Here is a 21,202-nt window from a genome sequence, read left to right as displayed (position 1 = left end):
AACATTTCCTTCTGCTGCAGCTTCACATTAAAAGCATTTAAGTAATGAAAGACCAGTGACTACAGGTGTCGCCAAATTAACCAGGACCTCAACTGACACTTTGACAGATTTTAGTGACTCTACTGCGATTGTTTCCAGCCATGGAGTGTCTAAATACAGTAGTTTAAACCAAGTTATAAAGCCACATTTTTAGCTATTACATGACTCAAGCCAGAGTACGTCTCACACATACAGTAGCTAAGATTTTTTTTTTTTTACCAGGATGCCTCAGTAAAATTTTCCACTGACCTGGTATCCATCTATATTGCTCTGTGCGAGCGGCAGCCACGACACAGTGGCTTCTGTGGCAGACAGAGCTCTGCCGTCAACACTTACAGGAGCTTCAGATGGAGCTGAGGAGAGACAAAGAGCACAGTTTGGTAAAAAGGTCACAGGTTTCAAGGACAAGTTTTTCAGGGGCGATCCTGACATTGCAATGTAGCATATTTTATATGTATGAATATATTTACATGCTAATGGCTCCATTACCCTGACCATAAACTTTCTGGCATTTCCTTATCTGTTTCTTTTGGCCATAGAAACGCCATTTCTCTTTTAGTGGTGCTCAAGCATCATTTTAGAAATGTGAATTAATCACTGTAAGGAGCGAGTGAAGAGACAGAAATCTCTCTTGGCCCACATCCCTTCACTGGGCCATCGGACACTTTTCCGTGACTTATTGGCCACTTACGCGGTGTGTGTGCTCTGTCCCTGCCAGGAAACTGTCCCCGAATGTTAAATTGCCGTGCTGGGCCTCGAACCAACGACACATCACATACTGTCATTGTGTTGCACACAGAAACAAACACAAGAAAAACAATACGGCACAAGCAGCATGCACACAAATACAAATGGTCACACCCCGGCAGAGGCAGAGCACATTCGCAGGCTTAGCTATAAAATCATAGGCACTCAAACAGCAAGCGTTCCCAAAGTGGGTTACCAAGGCAACCGGGCATCTCTGTAACCCATCATGTCTGGGTTGCCAGTGGTTATCTCAACTGTCTGTCAGTGGAAGTTAATAACTAGGCTAAATGCTTTGCATCCTTGAGCGAATTATCAGCTTTCTGGTTCATGCTACATAGATCATGATAATCCCTCCACAAGGAAAGACGGAGAGAGGGGAAGATGGGTTCACTTTCAAGGGGTATTAAAATTCCTCACAACTATACATGAGAACTCCTATTAAATGAGTCCTACTCCATTGAGAAAGCCTGCCAGTGATAAGTAGCTGACACTGACAGATTGAAATAGCAGAGTGTTGGCATGTTGAAGAATTCCTCATTCTCTGTGACACTGAGAAAACAGGATCGGGTCGATCTGTGACATCGTTTTGAGATCACTTTGGCAGTTTCCCCTTTCATGCTTCAGTGTTGAGAGCTGTGTATCTCCGCAGTGCTTACCGTCCTGCGCTGAATAAATGGTGGCTGTTAGGCTGAAAGGTCCCTCTCCGATGCTGTTGAACGCTTTGACTTTGACGTGAAACTCTGTCGATGGAAGGATGGAGGGGTCTTTGTGGACATAGCGCTTGGCCTGAGGGTCAGGTACAGTCACCCTGCTCCACTCGTATCCTTCTTGTCGTTTGAAGGCCACGATGTAGCCAAAATTTTGCCCGTAGTAGTACTGTGGCTGTACTGGCTGATGACAGAAACATCAAATAGTTACTTTAATGTGGTAAATGCTTTATTCAATGCACTCTGTGGCCTCGTCCCTCTCAATCTGTCCTCATGCCTCATTTCCTTTTTTGGCACATGGCTTTACTCTCACACCATATATCCAGTAAGACGTGCCTGCATTAGGCGCTAACCTCTTAACACATCGCCTCATCCTCCAGCTGCTTGGGAGCTGAAAGGCCATAACTCAGCCGAGCAAACGGCAATTTACCTGTGAGAGCTAATTCATCCACGGCTGCAGCGGGGAAATGGATAATGACTCAGTTCAGTCATTGATTTTTGGTGATAGTGAAAGTGATTGGTCAAAGTGTGACATTACCCAGCGCTGCTTCTTCAGTTCCAGCTTATGGTCTGTGGTGTGCTCGGCTCTAATTTGACAGATCTCTGCCATATATATTTGATCTGTTGATTGCCTTTAAAAGCAACTGGAAACTTGTCATGGGCTTGCTTTAAATCCATGGACCACTTTTTACTTGAAGTATCAAAATTATGGTCCTGAAAAAATCAGTTTTGCCAAAATGTCAATCTTTATAAATTGAAATAAATGCATCTGAGTCATGAGCACCTCACTGGAAATGGTGTGCATTTTCCCTCTGTTTGTTATTATCAAAGTGGTGTCTGATTCTTTTATATAGTGGAGTGTATTTTTTATCCTGGGGACCATTTTGTAATTTTGTTTTGAATAGTGCTCTAAAATAAAGGTTATAATCATAATTCGAAATGGATTTTTTTTCCCTCACTTAAAATTAGCTTAGTTAATTAAATGTTTGAGTTGACCCATAGTTTAGATTTTTTGAAGTTGGGCTTTATAAGGTAGTTATCCATAGTCAGTGTATTACCTACAGTAGATGTTTGCTGGCATGCCCACAGTTTGGAGAAGCAGCAGGAGTGCCAACACAGAAGCTAAGCAATGTACAGCTGTGGACGGGGGCAGCAACAAAACATGTTTTAGCAACCTAAATAAAGTCCTGCCAAAAAAAATCACTATGAGTTTATACTATGTGTTCCTGTGTTCAGGAATGTTAAATTAGTGTTTTTCTCAATGGAGTCCGGCTTTGACAGTGAACTAAAGTAGGCGTAACAGTTTCAGTTGCCTGTCAAAATCACTGTCTGACAGTAAGGTAAAGGTGGGAATATATTCTAAATATAGTGTAGACTTAAACTGATATTGATTTCTTTAGGTGTGACTTTTTTATGTGGCTAATAAGCTTGGGTGGTATCATGGTATTACAGTATACCAGGGTATTAAGTAATCCCCACGGTATCATTTTCTATGTCGTCAAAAATACAGGCGCTCCTCCTTCTATTAAAGTCATTTAATGTAGCGTGCAGCACGTGCCACCAGAGGTCAGTCTCCGATGTCTGCTGGTAGAACAGGCAGCTGAGCTAAAAGACACCGCGACTCCAAGTGGCGGAGGAATAACATGGGACTTGTTGTTTGTTTTTGGTGCCCTTCCGGCACAGAGGACCGTAAACAGTTAGCCAGCAACAACCAAGAGACAACTCAGGTTTATTTCGACCAAACCAGAGTTGGTAATTAGTGGAAGAGTGGACTAACTAACTGGATGAGTCACAGGAGTAACCAAGACAGTTTGGGGAAGTTTTATTTTGTTTCTGTTGAGTTTGAATGAAGTGCAAGTTATCGAGACAGTTGAGCCAGACTCAACCGAGAGTGAGGTTTCTGGAAGGTATGAAAAATTAGATACCGCCTAGAGGCTAAAATATGTTTTGGTGCTGACCAGCTGTCCATAGCAGCACATTGCTCTGCTTCCCTGTCGGACTCGAGCCTGCTGCTCCAAACTAGGGACGTGCTGACTGACATCTGTTGTATGTAACACACTGACTATGGCTAACCACCTCATATAACCTCACTTTAAAATACTGAACTATCCCTTTAAGGTGAGATAACAGCATGTCTCCTTCCTGTGAGCTTTTACATATGACCCCTCTGACCCTTGTGTCCAGTGGGAAGTCCAGACCTACCGTCCACGTGATGGTCAGTTCTCTGCTCAACCCTCCACCGCCGCCGACATCCGAGGGCGCCACTACAGGACCTACAATAAGACAGCAACAGCAGAACTCTGAGCCCACATGCTAAGAATCCACACAAACAAAGCCAACCCACACAGGCTGTAACCTACCCCTGGCAGCAGCACTGAAACATCCTTCCTCTGCAAACACAATATCAATGTCTTGACCTGTGCCAAATGCAACACCTTAATGTCAATGTGGGAACTCTGCCACTGACGGAGACAGAGAGGCAAAAGTTCCCTTGTTTTGCCTCGAGTCCCGCAACTCGCTCTCGAATGATGATTATTTTTTTAAGAGAGGTAACTGTAGGCCTGTGATTTCCATTTTATAATTGAATTTCAGTGTACAGTTTCAGCAAAGTGCTCATTTGTAGAGGTTTGTGTGGTGAGTTTGGCAGCGTGCTTCTGCTGTAGGAAGTACGGACTGATGGGATTTGTGCTGACTCACTCCTACAGCGATACTTAACATAAGTAAACAGTGCTATAATAGAATGATGAAGAATAAATGTCAGAATGGAAAGCTGCACTGCATGACCACATTTCCACATGACCTTTAAAGTTATCTTGAGTCTTCCTACAGTAAGTCTATGTATCGAATGTGAGACCAAAGTCAGGACATGATCTTACTTGCTTCCAGGGTTTTTTCTTTAGGGGACGGGCTGCTTGGCTCTCCTGTCCCCAGAGTGCTGGATGCAATAACCCTGAACTCATATTCTACCCAGGGGAACAGATCCACCACTGTGGCCACCTCTGCATTTCCCTCTACGTCTGCAGGAGCTGGAGAAAAAAGCACAGATTGTATTAAACAAGGCCAAGAAATATGTTAAAACACAGCACAGCACAGGTTTTGCTTTCCCACAATTTAACAGAAATATACCTAAAACAACAACAAAGTTCCAGTTTTGGAATACATTCCTATATTTTAAGTCTTTGAGGCATAACCAAATTATATTTTAGCCATCTTTAAGAGACATTAACCACCATGTAGGCCTACAGTATCACTACCTGCCATGACCCAAATTATTATGACACCATAGCCAGCTCAGCATTAAAGCAGCAGTGTTTATTTGACCAACGAGTGTGCTGGAGTTCTCACATGTGGTGGCATTCTTCCAGACTTCCCCTGAGAAGGAGTCCCTGTACTGGATAGTATATTTGGAGATGGGGTTGTGGTTGTCTGCTCCACGGCTCCACTGCAACATCACGGTCTTGTCAGTTTTGTTCACCACTCGCACCCCACCTGGGGCACCGGGGGGACCTGGGGTAAAGGAGAGAATGAGAGACAACTTAAAAGTGTTGTTTGATGGATGATGAATACAAGAGTGGCCGTGCAGCCGTGTTGAGATTACTGACACTGTCCCTTAGCCTTCACCAGTTAAAATCCCCACAAGAGCCAACTTTGACTCATCCCTCAGGCAGACAGTGAGCGTCCTACTTGCCCACAAACTGCAGACAGAAAGAGGGTACAGAGTTATTGAAAGAGCTTTATCTTTATTCAAGCTCATGGGGAAATTCTCTGCCACAGTCCTCGGCCGTTTAACAACTTTATACTTCAACACCAGTCTCCAGCAAGACCACCGTTTGATGCATATGAAACACAGCACATCAAAGCCCCTACATTTCTCTCTTTTTAGTGTCTTCTTTAAAAGACATCAGCAAAGACTGATGGATTAAGGCATTAGAGCTTAAAGCCCATTGACATATATGAACTAAAGCTTAGGTGAAAGCTTTTGAATCCAGTGTTTCTCTTGGTCCTCCTGCTGCTCTCGAATCTTCCCCTGGAACATAAAAATGGCCTAATAGAAAACCCAGACTGTGTCAAGGTTAGCCTCCCAGCCCACAGCCTCAGAAATCAGCCAGGATTTACTTTTTCCAAGTCATGAATATGAGCTGAGACAAGTAAGGCGATTAGACAGCCAAAGCTGGACAGCCCTTAAGCTTCCTCCCTCCTCCACGAGTCAGGAGGGAAGGCAGAGCAGTGACATATCTACACTTTTTTATAATTCAATGTAAGGGATGAAATATTGTACAGATTTTAAATGTGTCATATGGATGCTTAGCACAATTTTTTCAAACTGCTTCAGTTGCCTGGGTCCAGACCTTTGAATCTGCCCAGTCTACAAAGTGCAAGTTGAGTGATTAGTCTGCCATCATGAAATAAAAATGTGGTTTCGCAGTTAAAATAAACCCCCTGCAAAACAGGTGTGTTGACATGACCATGCATAAGCGTTGGTTAGACTCAGGAGGACATGTTGGTCTCCAGTGACTGGTCAGGGAAAAAAGAAATCAGTCAGAGTGGACGCAGTGTCAGACTGAACATTGAAACAGAGTTAGAAATCCTGTGTGATATCAGGCGGTGCTTTTCTATAAACTGGCATACTGTATCCCCAGAACCAAATTTAATAAAGTTTCTGAAGAGTTCTCCTAATTCACAGACAATGACATTAACGCAGCACATTTCAACACCGTTCCAGGCAGGACTGAAACATTACGCTACAAAAACATGCACACCCGTCATATGAAAACAGCTCTTCAACCTATCTCAAATCCCTACTAATAACAAGCTACAGGTGCAGAGCTGTGTTTTTAGCCCGGGACAATCTCCTGGAGCAGATCTGCTTCCTCATCTGCTGTGATAAATGGCTGTCTTTCATCTCTCTCTCGCTGCGCCCCGGACTGCTGGCATTTGGCACTCCATTAGGAGCGGCCCAGGGCCTGTGTTTTGGTTCCACTCTGGGAAACGTTACAGTCAGCTGCTGTGCGTTCACCTGGCAATCTGTCAACACCTGCTCAGAGAGCAGCAGCAGTGGCAGCACACCCAAGGCACAACAGGGATCACTGGCAGCCAGATCACCGCTAGAGCTCTTGGGTTCCTATCTGAAGAGACCCTTTGTCCGCCAACACTGGGCCTGTTTCAAGACCCGAGGGGAGGGCTGTAAGGCAAGCTCTCACTCATCAGGAAGTGGAGGGTGAAAACAAAGCCTGATGATTCATCCGGGAGGTGAAATACAGTAAATGACAGACAGAGCAATGTGGAAGAGTGGCAGTGTTTATGTTGTGCATGTCGATATCTGTGTGTGGGTGGAAGAACAAGAACAGAAATCAGCAGCTCGCCTTATCAAAATATTGTGGTGAGAGATAGAAATCTATGATGTCCTACACGCTTTAGTCATCAAATACTCATCACATGGCATCACACAACTCACAACCATAAACATTCAACCTGCTGTATTGCCAGCAGCTCACTACTCTATGAAAAGCTACATTATTCAATTATAGTCATGACAAATGGGAGCTGACACTCTCTTTCTCTTCAGTTTAATCAAATATGCTGTTTCTAATAAACCAACCAAAGCAACAAGACTCACAAAAACTTTCCTGCAAAAACTTTACGATATATATTCTCCAGGTTTGTTTGGCTGTACATAAAGTTTTTGGATAAATATGATTGCAATGTGCCAACACACACTGTAGCCAAACAATATAATCTAGAGGTATGGTGCCAGCAGCAGATATGCTTGAGTTGACCTATTCATTATTTTTTGCACCTATAGAAAGGCTGTATTGGTCGACTATCACTGGCAGTAATTGCAAGTTACTGGTATCGAAGTGCATCATCTCTGAGCAGACAGCTTCTCTAGGTGGTGGTGGTAGATAGTGTTTCCTGTGTGTGTGTCTCCCTCTCCCCTGTAGCACTTCCTCTCTCGCTTTCCTTAGCATAGGGTATTGGGGTCAACAGAATATCTGGCAAAACCGGCTATGGTCTGATGGAGAGATTTACTTCTCTTTAAACGTGCACTGGATAAAGCACTTGGGTTCTCTCTCTGTTGCTTCTCTCTTTTTTCGCATGCAGTGTCTGACAATTAGAGTTGGGGAAAAATTTTAATGAGTAGTTTAGGAATGTGTGTCTGATGAAGTGTGAATTTCTTTTATCTTGTGCTCAGTTTAATGAGCTCTGTGGAATTAAACCTCCTGAAAATCAGGCTCCAAATCTTCAAAATTTCTCTACAACATTAAATATTCATAAATTAGCAGTCGTCAAAGTTTAAAAAAACATCTTTGCAGTTAGGTATTATTTATAAAGAGTTTAACACCCCAAAACTCAGCTAATCTGCTTCATTAGGACGGTGTGGGTGTAGTTTGATCAGATTTGATTGACAGTACCCAGAAAATCCACTTGAAACCAGTGAGAGGAGAACAGACATTACACAGAAATATCTCATGTAAATCAGAGAACAGTGTGTTTGTGCTGAATCCCATTGCTCCTTGTCAGAAACTGACAGTGAATTTTTTTTAGAGCCCTCATGATATGTAATATACATGGCTGTGTGCATATTCTCGTGACTCACCTCTGACAACCAGGTGGGCAGAGGCGGTGACATTGTCAATAGTGGTCTGTGCAGTGCAGGTGTAGCGTCCAGAATGCTTCAGCTGGACGTTCTTAATGAGCAGCTCGCCGTTTGAGCTTCCATTCTGGACAAAAGACACAAGAGACAGTTAACTGAGGAGTGAGCAGAACATCATACATCGTGAGACAAAACTTCCCCACTGTGTGATGGTCAAAGCAAAATTATCATGTTAGATATTTTTTCACTCAGCCTGGAACTCATCTTGGAAAAAGAGATTTTGAGTCCTATCTTAACGGGGTGTGGTCAGGCACATTGTTGGTGTTTGGGCAGCAGACAGTGATTGTGCCACGGACCAACAAAAACAAAGTCTAATGTCAGTGGTGGTGGAGCGACCTCTAGCTCACCTGGGAGAGCGTACACCCTATATAGGCTGAGTACTTTGCAGCAGCCTGGGATCAATTACAACTCGTTTCCTTTTGCTGCGTGTCTCTCCCTCCTTTCCTGTCACTCATCAGCTTCACAGTAATAAAGACAAAAAGCCTTAAAAATAATCTTTAAATTTAGTGGCTGGGTATTTTCCTGCATTATACAGATAGTAAAATGTGTCTACATCGACAGGTTCACAACGTATGTACACTCTGCTTGTTCCATACACAGAAACATGTGGATGGACTGTCGTTGGGTGAAATAAAACATTAGAAATGAGGATAATATTTATTACATTCTTTAAAATACGAGCAGAGCAGAGCTGCACTCCAACTCCCCATTAAGAGAGGCTGTGTGCATTTATATAGGAGGAGCACTTAACACTTAACTTCATTTATTATTTCAGAAGCTAAAAGTTTAGTTCTGTTTCCTCTGTCGAGTTTATAACTGCAGTTTTTAGTGTTGCTGCTTAAATTGCCCATGATATTTACCGCAGTGACATTACAACTCTTACTGCAATCCCAGCAGAAAACTGCTCACAGTTTGACGAATCAGTCATGTAAATAGCAGTGCACCAGCTGAAGGCACACCTGGCTTTTGAAGCGAATGGAAATTGACACTCTGATTGGTTAAATTCATGTCAAGCACAAAACAAACCCCCCTTGCGCCTTACTTTGCATCCAGATTATGCACCATTTAACCAGCAAAAGCAGAGCTGGGGAGCCTCTAACTGCACTGGCGCCATGAACTTGACTCTACTATAGATCCCTTAAAAAGGGCCCATTATTCCAGTCACCAAAGTAACTCTGCAAGACCAGAGAGACAGAGAAATCCAACCTGAGCGGCCAATTAGAAGAACTGGACATTGACTTCGGCTTAAGGGCTTCAGCTCTTTTCCTATGAAGAAATATCAAGCTCCACATATTTGCTCGAGACAGAACTCCCACCGTAGAACAGTAAAACCATCACAAAAATCTGCTTTGAAAATACATGACTGCATTGAACTCGCTGTCTCAGAGTCAAACTGGTATTATCCTAATACCACACAAACAGTATTAAGTGGAACTGGACCCCGTTTTTACGAGGGGAAAGTCCTCCTTGTGTACAAAAATGGGGTATCATCAATCAAAATCATAATAGTGTTTGTGTAGTGGGCAGAGTGACAAACGAGAAATGCTAACCGCTAACTTATGGTTAGAGCTGCACTATGAGAGAGAGTGGGTCATGTCAACAATAATGGATGTTAGCGGAAATTGCTATTAAACTGATATATAACGCACTATTCCACTCAGGGAAGGAATGTGAAATGGCTTTTAGAGTCATATTCATTTAAAACAGGCTGTACTTTTCCATTTCAGGTGTTCCAATAAAAACCCAAACCCGACCTTTGACGTGGACGAGCTCCAGGCTACAGCTGAGATTTTGCATGTGGGCCAAAGTTGGGGTTGTAAAGTCAAACTGTGATAATTTGTTAATGTATCTTTAAAACACTTAATCAAACAATGTGATGTCTCACCAGGGTGCGTTCATAATGTTGGCTCTCCTTGTGTAGGTCAATGACCCGGCCGTCCAGGGACCAGATAAAGGTGATGTCCAGAGAGGGGTCATGTGACGCAGCGCACTGCATACCGCTGTTCTCACCCACTTTAACGTCAGCATTGGACGGTGCCAAGGTGATCTTTGTGGACTCTGGGGGGAAACACAAGAGGATGAGGGAATGAGTGAGGATGAGAAAGACATCAGTCCAGCTGCATTTAGATTATTAGAAATTTGATTTAATGGATGGAAATAACAGGTAAATGACTCCAATAAAAAGGCAATCTTAAGCATTCGCAGGGACAGAGCTTCAGTAAATGGAATAAATGCAAAACTAAAATAAACTTATATAGGAAAAATGAGGAGAGACTTATGAATCATCTTGAGAGAAAAGCACTTAAAGCAAAGGACATTGTTAAAAACCCTGCATGGTGTCTTAATTGATTGCGATCTCAAGTTTAAAAACTACTGTAGGTGACAGTAATAACTAAATCAACTTTTTACCATTTCAAAAAACTGCCAAACTTAGAGGCCGATGTGTCAAAACATGATTTAGAAAAACTCATTCATGCTTTTATTCCCAGCTGGGTTGACTACCCTAACAGTCTTTTTGCACACCTTCCTAAAAACATCAAACACCATCAAACTGCTTCAGTTTGTACAAAATGCAGCTGCTACAGCTCTTACAAAAACCAAAATATCTGACCATATTACTCTGATGCTTAAGTCTTCACACTGGCTCCTAGTAAGTCCCAGAATTGACATTAAAGCATGGCTGAGTCACTGAATGAGGCAGGACCAAAATACCTCTCAGATGTTTCAGTAGTACACACCTGTTAGACCTCTCAGATTAGTGGAAAGAAATTCAAAAACGTTCACTTGGTCCACACTGAGGCAGCTGATTCTGCTATTAAGACATTAGAAGGTACGTATATAGAAAGAGAGACTTCTTACAAATATCTGGGCATGTGATGTGAAGCGCTGACTTTTAAAGTCCATATTGATACTCTTGGAAAAGCTTAGACCAAAACTGTTTTTTAAACATGATTTCAATTTTAGACCAGAAAGAAAATTTCCCAAAGCTCAAATATATCTGTATTAGACTATGGTGGTGTGATTTACATGCATGCAACCTCATCCCTACCTAAAAAACTTGATTCTGCATCTCATGCTACTTTATGTTTTGTCACAAATGCAGGCTCAAACACTCACCACTGCATTTTATATGAATGTGTACGATGGTTCTCTCTGTACCAGAGGGGGAAATCTACATGGTGCTATTTATTGCCAAGGTATTATCAGGTAAACTATCTCCATATTATATCTCCAGCCTTTTATCTCTAGACTAAAGCACTCAATCTACAAATCTGATTTCTTCTAAATGTCTCCAGGGTGCGTTCAGAGCAGAGACAACTGCTTTCTCTTTTAATGCACCCTGGGCATGGAATGAGCTCTAAGATTACCTTGGAAGTACTCCCTTCTTCAAATACTTTTTAAGTATTCAAAGAGGAGGACCTGTTGTGCTCTACATAATCACTGACTTAATGGAATGTGTATGAATATTACTGGTATGGCCTGAATGCCTCTCTTCTTTAACTATTTCTCTAATGTTACTTTTTGCTCTACTATGTGAAATTGTTTTTCATGTAAAACTGATTATACTGCTGTCTTGATCAGGACTCCCCAGAGGAGGAGATCTTGTGTCTCAATGGGAAACCTGGCTTAATAAAGGATTAAGAAAATCTGTTGGTAATACCTACTGTCAGAGCTAAACATGGCGAGCTCAGCTCAGCTCTGGAACCAACTTCCTGATTGTATCAAAGGTACTCTACCTTAGCCAGCTTCTAATATAAACTTTAAACCCAACTGCTTTCAGATGCTTTTTGTTAAGTGCTCCTGTGCACTCTACTTTCTGCTCTTTCAGCTGATCTGATGCACTCTAAGCTTTTATTTTCATGTTCTTTTAACCGTCATATTTGTTTGTGATTCTTTTATTGGCTCGCAGGAACAGACGCATTTGAATTAAGTTACAAAGCTTTCATTTCAAAACATGGCTTACATTAAAACACCGACCAGTTTCGACTCTATGGTCTTCGTCGGGGTGCAAAAGGGTGGACAGAGGTCAAGCAAACATTTTATAAGCTTGGTAGGGGGCGTCAAGCAGTCTTGATTTACAAGTGAGCACAGGCAGGTCACAGCAATGGATTATAATGAGAAGCCATTTTGAAAATGACGTGCCTCCACAGGTGTTTAAAAAAAGATAAGAGAAAAAAAAATCATAATAATAAAGAATAATAACAAGACAACATCAACAACAATAGAACAAATCACTTGTCATATATTGATATTTCTCAATTAAAAGTAGGGTGTATTATCAGGATATATTATTGCATCAAGTCTGAAAATCCAAAAAGTTTCTCTCTGGAGAAGTCTACATACACGATCTCTGCCTGAAGTTCATCTTTTGTTCCCATGTGCTAACCCTTTTCTTCAAGAGCACCTGCGTTTTCTTGAGTATCATATGATTAAGACGGTCCTTGAGCACACTACTATCTCGATCTTCAAAGTGTGATACAATATGGTGCTCTTGAATTAGAAAAAGTTAGACTTTTAGTCCGGAAATCTCAGAAAAATGTTTATACAACCTGGTTCCTTTTAATACAATACGTAGGAACGTACCTTTGCTTGAACTAAACCTCCTCTTCCAATAGCAAAACAACCTGGTGCCCTTTAACTACCATAATTATAGACATTGAAGAAGAGGATTCACAGTGTGACCATTCTACAAACTCACATCTTGTTGTTTTGTTTGTTTGTTTGTTTGTCTCATGTACAGTCTATTTAAGACAGTGTTCTTGTCTACTGTTTGCTACTTTAATGTACATGTATTAATGTATGTTGGCCTTGGAGGGGATGGGAGGTGGGAGTAGAGAGGGGGGTTCATAATGAGAGACGTCACCTGTGATCCTGCACCTTTTTCTCTGAATGGAAATATTAAATTCAAGTTTATAGAAAATAAATGACTGACTAAAATGAAATGGCTAGAGCTGTTCAATGTGCACAAACGTCCAGCAGAGGGCAGAAAAGAGCTGTGCATCCAGCACCACTGGAGCTCAACTGTACAAGACTAAAAATGTTTGACAGCTGAGATTACACGTCTAAAGACAAGACATCATGAGTAAAAACAATTTATATATATAATATCAATGTTATTCGCTATTCAATCAAACTATCTCAACAACTTTATAGCTTGAGTCCTCCCCTCATGTCTTTTTGAGCAGCGTGAGGATGAAGCCTTGTCTCATCACATCTGATCTAAAGCAATCCCCTCTCGCCTCTGTCCTTGGGGAATGACTGAATACCCACCAGTAGCCTGCACGCTGTCACTCTGCTCAGAGGACTATAATTCACCAGTAGACATTTGGAGGACAGGACTGTTTGGTGGGACAGGAATGATTGCCAGCAAAGCTTGACATCAGTCAAAGCAACACAAACTTTCCTGGAAACATTAGAATGACAGAAGGTATGACGAGAGTTATCAGTTAAGTTTCTTTATGAGCTGGAACTTGCCTGTAACCGACAGAGCGCCCGTGCTGTTGGCTTTGCCCCGGTCGTTCTCGGCGAAGCAAGTGTATCTGCCTTCATCTGCTCGCGTCACGTTGAGGATCTCCAGGCTCCCATCCTCCCAGATGAACACCCTGAGGAAAAACTAGAATTAATTCTTCACACACTGACAAGAAAGAGCTATGTCATATAAAATATTCAGCACGATATGAAGGTCAAGAGTCCAGCGCGTGTTATTCCATGGATGTGTGGATGATGAAAAATGATGAAAGTACTCTGAATGTTTGTCGGTTCCCTAATGGGATGTATGGTTTTCCAAGAAGGACAAGAATGTGAACTTGAAACTATTCAGCAACGTTAAATTGCTCTAAAAAGAGGAAGCAGTGTTTGATTCATTTTTCTCTGCATATTTCATATTCATGCATGACAAACAGCATCGTGCCAGCTGCCCCGTCACTATTCCACACCCTCTCTCACGCAGACAACCACCGTAGAGATTACTATGAGGCGTATGCTGCATAGTAATTTGGCCACTGCTCCTCCTCTATGTGAGTCCCAACTGTGGTGCACGGGGGTGTGCAGGGTGGGGGGGCGGAGGTTGGGGGTCTTAGAGCTCACAGATTAGGCTTGTTTTGTCAGTGAGGAGCACAAGACAGCGGTTTACACATCCAGTCTGTCCATGCTGATGAGCTTGAGAATGAGCTTAATGTCAGCCAGTGACAGACAGCAGAGCAGTGCACAGCAATCACTGACAAACAACAGGACTTTTCTGGCACACAGTAAATTTGGGGGATGTAGAGCTTATTTAGATCCCCCAAAATCACTATACTGTATGTGCCTTGCTGCTCTAGGGGGGATAGACTCTAGATCCCTTTAAAAGCAGAGAGACATCACAATCTCAGTACGTGTCCTAGTGTTAATATGACCCAAATGTGTCTCACAGTCGCAGAAAGAGGTTGATGAATATTTGCATTAAAAACTACAGTGCAAAAAGAAGACTCTGCCATAATAAACCAGCTCGTTCTCACTACAAACTCATCAAATACCCTGCTTTTGTCAGTGGATCTCAACGTCAGACACCAACGCATAGAGGCAACCTTCTTGGCTGTAGGATACGCACTGAGCAGCAGCTGTTTCAACCCAACTTTTCATATAATACCGCTTTGTTAGTGGACCAAAGTGTCAGACACCGACGCACAGCGGCACCAGGCGGTGGCAGTTTGTGACACAGCCAGTAACTAGTGTAGTATGAAGAGCGAGAAAGTTCATACAGGGCGGAGTTTATTTCCTCTGTGGAACAAAAGTCGTTAGAGTTATTTCAATAAGAATGTGGTGTGCCAATATGTGTAACATGCAGCGCTAGTGACGTTTGTGACGTGACATTACATTAATAACAACCGTACTTATTTTGAGCCATACCATGATGTTTTATTCTAAACCTAACTATGTGGTTTTGTTGCCTAAACCTGCAGAAGTAAACCTAATAACAAATGTATTACCTAAACTAAGTTTTATCTTAAGAAGACTATGCATTTCATGAGCAGAAAAAGGAATACAGAAAGTGTATTTTGAAAAGACCCAGCGCATGTTCCAAGCACAAATTGACACACCATGCCTGAACATCCAAAACTGACACAGGAGGGTACCTAGCGCATCATATTTTGTCGTGTAGGTCCACTGACAAAGCGGCAGTATTTGGCATTTTGGGATGAGTATGTGTTGGATTAACCAGCCTCTCTGTGGCTCAGAGGCTGTGGCTCGGAGGTAAAGCGGGTCGTCCACCAATCAAAAGATCAACGGTTCGATCCCCAGCTCCTCCAATCTGCATGTTGAAGTATCCTTAAGCAAGATACTGAACCCCAAATTGCTCCCGATGGCTTTTCCATCGGTGTGTGAGTGTGTTAAAACTGAGTAGCAGGTGGCACCTTGTATGGTAGCCTTGGCCACCAGTGTATGAATGTGTGTGTGAATGGGTGAATGTGACTCGTAGTGTAAAAAGCGCTTTGAGTGGTCAGATGACTAGAAAGGCACGTCCATTCCATTTACCATCTGAATGAATAATATCCATACAATATTACCAGGTTAGACAAAATTAAGAGCCTGCTCACCTGGTAGAGTTGTGGAGCAGCTCTGTGTCTTTGCTCCAGGAGAAGCTGGGCTTTGGAGCCGCCTTGGGACGACATTCAATCACCACTCGGCCGTTTCTAGGTGCCATGACTCTCTTCACTGGGTTGTTTTCAAACGTGGGAGCACAGGCTGAGAAGGGACAGTTTGGATTATTCATCAGTAGACGATGCAATGACTGCAGGCATGCATACACTTATGGCCCATTTTTACATTCATAAAAATGTGTGGTGTACTGATCTAACATATTGTGCGTGTGTTTGGATGGCCAAAGTCTATTTTTGGAAACATTTTCAATTTGTTTTTTCAGCACTGCAAAGTTGTTTTGTTTCCTTTCTTTTTAAATAAAATCGACGTTGCACTCCAGAAGTCCTAATGAGCTCCAATTAGTCAGCTTGAAACGTGACCTTTAAATCACTGATGCAGCCATTTGTGCTGCAGCTGTAGCCAGAGTGTGACTCACCGTATACACGCAGCTCTGCATTGGCATATATGATTCCATGGTGATTCTCTGCTATGCACTGGTACATCCCTGAATCCTCAAACGTCAAGCTGCTGAACTTCATCTCTTTCCTGTCAGTCTGTGGAAAATATGGCGTGGGACGTTAAATTTCATCATTCTACATTTTCATGCAATTCAAATTCCATTAGTAAGCAAATGATTCAGATCAAACAGCTGGTTGTTGATAACCACTGAGGTATGGGTGACAATTAGTTAATTTGACGAGGAGAGGATTTCATTAATGCATAATGATGTATCCAGCTGCATATATCAAACAGCCTCCCCCACGCTGCTGTGTGTCACTACTTGTTACTCTCCTGGGGCTTTTTCAAGCCTGATGACAGTTGTTTCTATGGAGGGTTACACAACCAATGCTAGCACCCACTCATGGGTATATAACAGCAACAGCTAAATTGAAATGCATGAGACTATATCTATATCTGTTTATCTATCTAGATAGCTATATAGATAGATAAACAGATAAAGAAAACAAGAAGGCAAGCCTTTTTTGCTCACAGTGTTTGCTCATTTTTCATGAGTTGAAGCAAATGATCTAACTTTTTTTCTCCACACAAAAGATTGAGTTCTATGCACAATGTGATTGGTCAATACTACTCAGACTACAAACAGAATGCAATACCAGAGTGCTTCTGATACCAGATCTTGTACAGTGATAAAACTGCACATTTTAGAGTGGCCTTTTACTGTGACCGGCCCACAGCACATCTGTGCAATAATGATGCAGTTTAATCAGCATCTTGGTATGTCACGCCAATCAGGTGGATGGATTATCTGGGAAAAGGTAAACAGTCCGGAGATTAAAGGGGCAAAACGCACTGGCCAAAATGCAATCTTGGAACCCATCAGCTATCGTCTGCCAACAATTTAGCTTTTTATTAGCTTTTTTTATCTAAATGTATCTGCATTCAAATGCATATCTTTCTATCTGTTTATAGAGATCAGCCAAAATGACTGGCACACAACCAAGGAAGTGTTGGCCCCAGATATCTGCTTGCTACACCGAGACCCCTGAAATACTGGCCGTTGCTCTCAGAGGCAGAGCTAAACCAACAGCTAATGAGTTTCAACAATGGCTGTGAATTGAATGTTCATTTCACAACCATAAGCCGCCTTCAATGTAATTACCAAAGATTTGGCAATGCATCCAACCGGTCAAGTGAGCCAGGCCAGGACCTCCAGGACCGGCTTCTTCAGCTGAATGACTGGTCTGAGACCTGAGGTTTCTGATGGTTTGTGCCGAAATTCTTTAGATGTGCAAACTAATTATTGCATATGTTTGGGTGGCTGGTCTCAGACGATCTCGTAGGTGAAGAAGCTGGATGTCGATCCAGGGCTGGTGTGGTTACACCTAGTCTGCAGTTGCCAGTCTGTTGGATGTACTGCCAAATTCATTCAATTCACGGTGAACAGCCCAGGTGGACATTCCTGCGGTCAGCAGCCCTCAAAACTTGCAACATCAGTGGGATTGTGTAGTGGGATAAAACTGAAGATTTTAGAGCGGCCTTTAATTATGACAAGCTCAAGGCACACCTGTGTACTAATCCTGCTGTTTAATATGCCACACTTGTCAGGGGGATGGATTATCTTGTAGAAGAAGTGCCTACTTACATGGATTTTAACAAATTTGTGAACACAATTTGTGAGAAAAAAGTCTTTTGTGGGAGCAGAAAACACCTTACATCTCTTCTTTCAACTCATGACAAATGGGAGCAGAAATAAAAGTGTTGCATTTTTATTTTTTTTGTGGATATTACATAAATATATTACGACAATAAAGATTTAGGTGTTTGAATATTACCAGTTCTCCATTTTTCAGCCAGCGGATGTGTGGTTTAGGTTTGCCGCTGGCTATGCAGGACATGGTGTAAGCACTGCTGAGGTCTTTCTCTGTGCTGATGATGTGCTCCACCCACTCAGGGAAGGCTGCAAATGAGAAAAATCAGAGCTACAGTGTTTGTGAAAATTCTAAGGAAACAAAGCTGCTCAATAAAAAAGTATATGATGTGATACTTGAGGCATTACAGCAAGTGTTAGATCCAAAAAGAAAAATCTGAGGGAAATGTAGTAGGTACTGATAAGAACAAAGGGTTGGTGTCGAATTTATAGAAAATTAACACAGCTGGTAAAAACTTGTAAAACTTACATTTGATGAATGCTTGTACTCCTCCTCATCACCACCATCATCATCACGTTTTAAGAAAAGACAGCTGACATGACATACAACACAAATCTCACCTTCGACAGACACACGTGCAGCATGATAGTCTTTTCCTCTCGAGTTCACTGCCTCACACTGATAGCTGCCATCGTCTTCAAATTGTACGTTGTACAGGTGCAGATGAGCCCCCGCCATCCGCACCTCGTGATTGGGTGGCAGCTGTCCATCTAATTTCTTCCAGCGGATCTCGGGGACGGGGCTGGGAAGGGCAGAGAGAGAAGAGAGAGAAATAATACACAAAGCGGGCTTCAACATGTAACGCATCACTGCTCTCATCATTTTGAAACATGATTAATAAATGATTTAACTCGGAGAATAGGAGGGGAGTCTCAAACAATCTAAGCAACAGTAAACAACATTTTGCTGAGCATTGGGGGGAACTAATACGGCATTTTGAGAGACTGATACATCCCTATTACTTTTAATTTCATACTTCAGATGTCGATAGTATCTATGTCTGATATGCTCCATCTTTGAATTTAACTTATTTTATGCCACAATAATAACAAACACTAATCTTCCTCACTGTTAAGCAGAAAAAACCCTCTGAAACTTTCTCTATATTCATTTAAATTCTCTTTAAATGTAGAAGATATTATAGAAAAAAGAGACTCAAAACCCAGGATTGGACATTTGAGGGTTTACTCACGAGAAAGCCAAAGAATTAGATCATCATAACAATTTATAGTGTCTGACAAGCAGGCAGGATTAATGGATACACCTACAGCTTTCCATGACACATTCAAATGTTTTCCCTGTCACTTCCTGTTTTCCTGTTACCTAGACAACTAGCTCAGAGAACAACTGCTTCTCCTCACATAACCAAATTTGGCCAGAATCCTGCCAGATGATTTAGCTGAGGTCACGTCAGGATAATAAGTTTATGCCAGGTCACGTACACCATATATTCACACAATAAGAGTTTATGCCAGGTCATCTGCACTATAAAAGATAAGTCTCACTGGCTGATATCAGATTTCATGAAACCTTTCAGTCCTAACAGTGCACACCTCGAACAGTCGTAACTAATAATCTCTCACACTTACTTCCCCAAAGCGAAGCATTCCAAGGTGATGTTCTGCCCCACCAGAGCAATGGTGTCTGGAAACTTCACTTTGAGGTCAGCAGGGTATTTTCTGATGGGACCTGAGAGGAGCAACAACGGAACAGAATCATGACTCAGGCGCCAAACCCATCTCTAGCTGCCAAGCCTGGAACTAATAGTGGTTTCACAATGATTTAGTGTTGACTTTAACCATCTTAGTGTTTGTTGCAAGGTTTTCTTTCAGATCATCTTCTATCACTTCTTAAGTGGGTCAAATTGAACAAAAGATACTTTGTAAATGTTGTTTTTACCCTGATGTCCTGCTGGAGCACTCACACAAAGAGCACTATGCAACAAAGCTTTTAGGTTAGCAAAACAATGACTACATTTGCATACATGCTAGTATCCAGACTCATCCTGGTTTGGACCATATTTGACTTTAACATAAAACATCAGAGACCAGACTTGATGGGAGAAACTTTGACCCAGGCCTACGAACATTTTGTTAGTTATTTGTCTCTATGTATGCATGTTTTGGGATTTTATTATCCAAGGAAGTTTAAATGGCTCATTTCCACTGGGTTTGTCCACAGGTTGATCATCATACTTTTGCTGTGCGGACAAACTACTAACATAACTCCACTTGATCAAACACCAGCCCATACTGCAGAGTAGTGTTGTGTCATTCGCGAACAAATCATTCAAAAGAACGAATCTGTTGAGTGAATGTCCTGAACTGAATCACTTCCGGAACTGATTCGTTCATTTCTCAGTTCAGCTGAGCTCAGCAGCGAGCGTGCAGGCCGGGAGTGGAACTTCCAATTCCGTCCGTGCGAACGATGAATCACTCGCGAGGCAGCCAGGGTGCAGGGAGGGACTGCCTACTGCGTGAGGAATCACTCGGTGAACGAGTCACTCGGTGAACGAATCACTCTGTGAACGACGTAACCCCAATCCCTAAGTGATTCAAATCATTTCTTCTCAGCGATACACTTTCATAGGGACCGTTTTCTCCAAGCTAACAGCTAATGTAGCCAGAAGCCAAGCCACATGAACACAATCACACGCCTCTCCATTGTTTTAACATATTTACTGCTGCGAATAGACCAGCAGTAAATATTTATATCTATTTATTTTAATTATGACTTTAATTGTGTTTTTAATGCTCTGTAAAGTGTCCTTGAGTGTTGAGAAAGGCGCTTTTAAATAAAATGTATTATTATTATTATTATAAATATGTGTGTTAGGGCTGTCAAAACAAATTTGAAGTATTATTATTATTATTATAAATATGTGTGTTAGGGCTGTCAAAACAAATTTGAAGTTCGAAATATATTCGAATATATATATTTTTTATAAGTTCGAACCTAATTTTGATAATTCGAATATCATTAATAATTAATTAATACTATCAATAATGTTGTATATCACGGTGAATCCCGTTCGGGTGGAGATGGCTCGCGCACAAGCCGGGCCAGAGAGGGACACAGCGACGGAGGGAGAGGCGCCGACAGAGGAGCCTGCTGCGCCAACACCACCCACTGCGCTGTCCGGGATGTGTGACCTGTTCGGGGAGACATACAGGGAGAATGTTGCACCTGCTGCCTCCCTGCCTACCCTTTTTGAAGAAGAGATGAAACGTTCCCAGAATGAGACACCACTACGAGCTGACCAG

General features: G+C 42.1%; 1 protein-coding gene across 4 annotated transcripts in view; it reads right to left on the bottom strand.

Moving 5' to 3' along the window:
- Window positions 1–21,202, bottom strand: part of LOC126407843 (contactin-1a-like) — a 92,552-nt gene that overhangs the window by 7,894 nt on the left and 63,456 nt on the right. For all 4 annotated transcript variants that reach the window (XM_050073090.1, XM_050073087.1, XM_050073086.1 and 1 more), the window contains 13 exons: window positions 19,529–19,628; window positions 18,500–18,681; window positions 18,063–18,187; window positions 16,205–16,322; window positions 15,726–15,873; window positions 13,624–13,751; window positions 10,034–10,206; window positions 8,092–8,215; window positions 4,839–5,000; window positions 4,370–4,519; window positions 3,696–3,766; window positions 1,443–1,677; window positions 289–392 (listed from right to left, as the gene is read on the bottom strand). In XM_050073090.1, the coding sequence (XP_049929047.1) occupies window positions 289–392; window positions 1,443–1,677; window positions 3,696–3,766; window positions 4,370–4,519; window positions 4,839–5,000; window positions 8,092–8,215; window positions 10,034–10,206; window positions 13,624–13,751; window positions 15,726–15,873; window positions 16,205–16,322; window positions 18,063–18,187; window positions 18,500–18,681; window positions 19,529–19,628 (1,820 nt within the window). The remainder of the gene's footprint in view (window positions 1–288; window positions 393–1,442; window positions 1,678–3,695; window positions 3,767–4,369; window positions 4,520–4,838; window positions 5,001–8,091; window positions 8,216–10,033; window positions 10,207–13,623; window positions 13,752–15,725; window positions 15,874–16,204; window positions 16,323–18,062; window positions 18,188–18,499; window positions 18,682–19,528; window positions 19,629–21,202) is intronic.

The sequence above is a fragment of the Epinephelus moara genome, chromosome 20 (genome assembly GCF_006386435.1).
Source record: "Epinephelus moara isolate mb chromosome 20, YSFRI_EMoa_1.0, whole genome shotgun sequence".
Taxonomy (NCBI): Eukaryota; Metazoa; Chordata; class Actinopteri; order Perciformes; family Serranidae; genus Epinephelus; species Epinephelus moara.
This window is presented reverse-complemented; position numbering and strand designations above follow the sequence as displayed.